Here is a 4790-nt window from a genome sequence, read left to right as displayed (position 1 = left end):
TTCAAGACGAGCCCTCCACTATTCAGATACCACCAGGATTAAAGTGAGAGGACCAAGGAGAGAGTTCTGGGCAGACAAGGAAACCAAATGCCTTTCAATATTTGAATTTGACTTCAGACGCTGACCGGGAACCAGCGAGCACGGCATCAAACAAGGAGCAGGAGAAAATGGATGTGGCGGACGTCCTGGCCACACTTAGGGCAGGGGCCACAAAGCTACTGGGGGAGATTAGTTGCCCAGCGACAAACAGGCCCGGATTTGTGGCGAGGCCCGAGCCTAGGGCGGTATATTTTTCGGGGCGCCGATCGGTCTATGGGGAGCACTGGTGATGCGCTACTCCCCAGTGGTCCATCGCTTGCACGCCAGTGCTCTTGCGCCTGCATGAGATAGTGCGGGCAGGTGCTAGGGCCGCGTGGCATAGGGGATCACCCACCCAGCAAATCCGGCGCTGGTGACAAAACGCTTCTTCGAGCGACTAATCTCCCCAAACTGCCTCCCCGCCGGCTAGAATCTAAATTGCCGGAGGGGACCAATTTGTTTTCAAAAGTTGCCCGAACTTGCCTCATGGAGAAACTTGGACTTCAGATTCTAGCCGGCTTGGAAGTCAGTTCAGGGAGATTAGTCGCCCAAACAAGAAGCGATTTGTCACTGGGCGGGCAACTAATCTCCCCCAGAAGCTTCATGTGCCCCTGCCATAAGACAAGTACACCTCACAACTTTTTCCAGCACGTCTCTATTTAAGAAGAGTATAATGTACCACCACATTCTTGTTTTTTTACACAGTAGGTCTCCTTTAATGTCACCTGACCTTAGCATTAGCACAAAAACTATTTCCATTTTGATTAAACTGGCAGAAGAGGCTGCAATGGTATCAGCCTAGCAGTTACAGACGGCAACCAGCAAAAGTTGTTTATTTTAGTCGCCTGGCACCGTGTGCTGGAACTCTTTTTTTTAACAGATTGTGAGCAGACCGACCACCACTAGCCACATAACATTCTATGTCATTTACTGAGTTTACGACGTCTCTGCTCCAGGCAGCTACGCGATGCATTACGTGACGTCGCCTGCGTGTAGTCGTGACGCCACTCTCGCGTGATGAGACGTGGCGTCGGGATTTTCTGTAAGACAGGAGGAGGAGGAGAAAGCTTGCAGTTAGCAGCTCTGCAGGAGGTGTAAGTAGCGGTCCGGGGAAGAGGGCTGTGTTGGAATAGCGGAACTGATGGGCAGTATGTGTTTATTTGGATAAATGGGTGTGGCTTCTCCTCGCAGCATATCCACTCCCCATAAGGCTCTACCAGGACGAAAACTGTGTCAAAACGAGCGGTACAGAAAACTGTGTAAGGGAAAGAAGATGCAGGTATCCTAGTAACCGCCTTCCCTATCGAAGCGCACTTATAGCTGCGGATCCAGTATTACGGTAATCCTAGTAAGCGCAGTCGGGCCCCCTTTAAATCCAAGGTGCCCGATAACGTATGTCACCCCCGTCTCTCTGAGGCCTTCATTCCCACTGGCAATTTGTAACACTTGTTCGTGGCATTAATACAGTGATACCTTTTTTGAGATGATCCAATTAAAGGGATCCTTTGCTTGTGTCAGTGCAGATGTGATACATGCAATTGATCATTAATGCTATGAACACCCCAATAGCCGCAGTCTTTCTGTCTAAATCATAATACAATTGTATACTATTCCACTCATGGACTGTACATAATGATAGGCCTCAAATCATATAGGTTACTTCATAGGGGATGGAAACCTAGCCATAAAAATGTCTAATGGAGTTATTGTTATTCTAAGCAACTAAATAGAGCTGTACTTTAGCCACAAACTCCCTGCTAGGTCATCGGAATGCCTGGTAGACCGTAAAAAGCGTTTATGATGTAGTGTAATCAGCCTGTAGATAGACCTAGGTCACCTAATAATAGAGCAGGTGTATAGTATGAGCATACATGAATATGCACGCCAGTACAGTAGGCTAGAGTGTTAATCATACTGCAATGTGTTACATATTATTATATTGCATATTGAATTCCCAAAAAGCTTCTTCAGCCATTCTCTAGAACAGTGATCCCCAACCAGTGGCTCGTGAGCAACATGTTGCTCTCTGACCCCTTGGAAGTTGCTCCCAGGGGCTTATTTTTGAATTCTTGACATGGAGGCAAGTTTTGGTTGTATAAAAACCAGATGTATTGCCAGAGTCTCCTGTATACTGACAGACCACATTGGCAGTGGCGGAACTACCGGGGGTGCCAGGCCCACACCCCCTCAGGGCCCCCCGGCAGTCCGTGCGCCACAACAAATGCGGTCAAATGTGTCCGTACAGAGGGGGCGGGGCCTGGCTGCGCGTCACGCACCAGGGCCCGTCCCCCTCTAGGATCGCTTCTGCACATTGGGGCTACCAAATAGCCAATTCTAGCCCACATTTGGCACCCACAGGTTTTTTTTTCTTGCTTATGTTGCTCTCCAACTTTTTTTTTACATTTGAATGTGGCGCACAGGTATGGTTAGGGACCCCTGCTCTAGAGTCATACAGCAGTTTCCCCAGAATAGAGCATTATAAACATAAAGTTGTATGTTTGCTCCATAAATGATTTGCCTTTTCACTAATATTAACACATAAAAGGTTAGATTTATACATAGGTAAGTTTTGTACTTTTTTCCCATCTACTGTTTTGTTTAGCTGGTATACCATTTGTTTCAAGGCCAGATTATAATTCTATATATAATAATAACAACATGCAAATTAATTCTTTGGAACTGTTATCAGCCTGCTGCCATAAAACATCCTTTTGGGTCTCATCTAGCCTAAGCAGCTGTATAACCCTGCTTAGGCTGTAGCAGCACTGTAATAAATCCTCTTTTTTTTTTTTTTTTCTTACTGGATTTACAACTGACATTGTTATGTTCTCATCTAGGTGGACATCTGTACTGAAGTTAGACCAACCTCAAGATCATAAACATGAGGGCAGTGGTGTGCCTTTGACAGGAACTCTATTATTCCCAGGAGGATGCAGCAGCCTCATTGGTGTCCCTGGACTTCCAAAATGCAAGGGATTTTGTAGGAGCCCCAGTCAGAACAGCCCCAGGAAGCCTGGGAGATTGTGGGCTTGGTTTGGAGGTGCTGTTTACCAACAGTCTTTAGTTGCCACACAGGAATCTGCTGTGGTTCTTCGGAAACAGGTGTACCTCTTGGAATTTACCACTTAAAGCATGGTAGAAAAGCAGCGTTGCCCCCTGCAGAGGGATGGAGTGTACTGGTGGTTTTCGGATCTGACCTCTTCACAAAGAATTGATTTCCTTTGTGGCCTCCTAGACCTGTGTATACCCCTAGAGCTCCGTTTTTTGGGCTCCTGTCTTGAGGACTTGGCTCGAAAGGATTATCATGCTTTGAGGGACTCCGAGATAAGAGCTAATAATCCTGCTGATCTGGGAAGTCTGACCAACCTAACAGATGAAGTGGTTCGAAGCAAGCTCCTGGTGTCCCTGGCTCTTCTAGCTTCTGATAACCGTGAGGCTGCTGGTGTGTTATGTCGGACGCTAACTCACATTGACTCAATCATAGACAACTATGGTCTGCAGCTCAATGATGGAAGGACTGGGGATGAGTTTTTGTTGCTCTTTACCATGGCCACAAACCACCCTGCATTTAGCTTTCATCAGAAGCAGGTGCTAAGGAAGGAACTGGTCCACATAAAAGCACGACAAAGTACTACTAGTGCTGGTCCTACTACAACCCCTAATGTCCTGACAGCAACCGTCACCACCACCACTGTTACCAGCAGTAAGGTATCATCTGGCTGCTCCAAGGTAATTGAGTGAATTGGAGAGGACTAGGCAGTATTTTATCTCTTTCCCCCCCTTTAGCTTTTAAAACAGTTTTGCTATTGCATTTAGCTCACTTGTGTGTTTTTTTTTTTTTTTTATAGTTACTAAAATATTTACTTTTTAAGATGATACTTTGTGTTTACATAAATATTGTATATATTTTTCTTCTATAATATACTTCCCATAGGTCAGGGTGTCCATCTTTTTCTCTGTAGTTGGAGAGTTGTTTTGTATATATATTTTTTAAGCATTTGTATGTCCCCATTCATTTATAGGTTTCATTTAAAGTGTGTTAATCTAGGTAAAACTGCAGCTGAAGTAATAGTTTGTTGTTAATATGTAAATTTAAAAGATATCTCATAGTAAATCACAGGGCCCTGCCCTTACTTGAGTAATAAATGTAGGACTGCTTCACAAAAGCATGATGTTAATGAAAGTGTGTTTTTCTATAGAGAAAAAAGGAAAAGTACCCCGCAAAAACTAATTACTAGACCGTTGGTCAGTCCAAAAACTTTTATTTCTCACCGCCTACTATGTATTCAGGTTTGTGCGATTGGTAACTGATAAGTGGTACCCCACTTGGATAACAGGTCTGTTCTTTGCCGCTAGTAAGCCTTAAATTAAAGCAACACAGATACTTAATTAGTGAAATTAATACCTAACTACAAAATCAATTAAATTGATTAATTAGGAGAAAGAAGCCGAAAAATATAACCTTATATATCCAAACATTAGCTCCAAATTCATAGAACTAAAGTGCAAGTGCATAAATTTAGAAATAAATAGCTCCAATAAAATCAATTAAATCCGAGTTGGTAGGACTAAAGTGCAGTGCAAAATTTGTAACTAAAACAATTCCCAATAGATTGGAGTAATTCCTTACTAAACAGATTGGGGTTAATCGATCCCCTATTTTTCAATCTCCAAATTCATAAGTTTAAAGTGCAGTGCCATAAATAATGTCA

At 43.8% G+C, this 4790-nt stretch overlaps 1 protein-coding gene across 1 annotated transcript; it reads left to right on the top strand.

Moving 5' to 3' along the window:
- Positions 1–1128: 1128 nt before the first annotated feature.
- zcchc14.L (zinc finger CCHC-type containing 14 L homeolog) lies at positions 1129–3889 on the top strand. The gene is given in 2 exon segments (NM_001096322.1): positions 1129–1172; positions 2916–3889. A coding segment is annotated over 1 exon segment (609 nt). The 5' UTR covers positions 1129–1172; positions 2916–3210; the 3' UTR covers positions 3820–3889.
- The last annotated feature ends 901 nt before the right edge of the window (positions 3890–4790 follow it).

Source organism: Xenopus laevis, chromosome 4L (assembly GCF_017654675.1).
Source record: "Xenopus laevis strain J_2021 chromosome 4L, Xenopus_laevis_v10.1, whole genome shotgun sequence".
NCBI lineage: Eukaryota > Metazoa > Chordata > Amphibia > Anura > Pipidae > Xenopus > Xenopus laevis.
The sequence above is the reverse complement of the archived record's forward strand: the minus strand, read 5'-3'. Positions and strand labels throughout refer to the sequence as shown.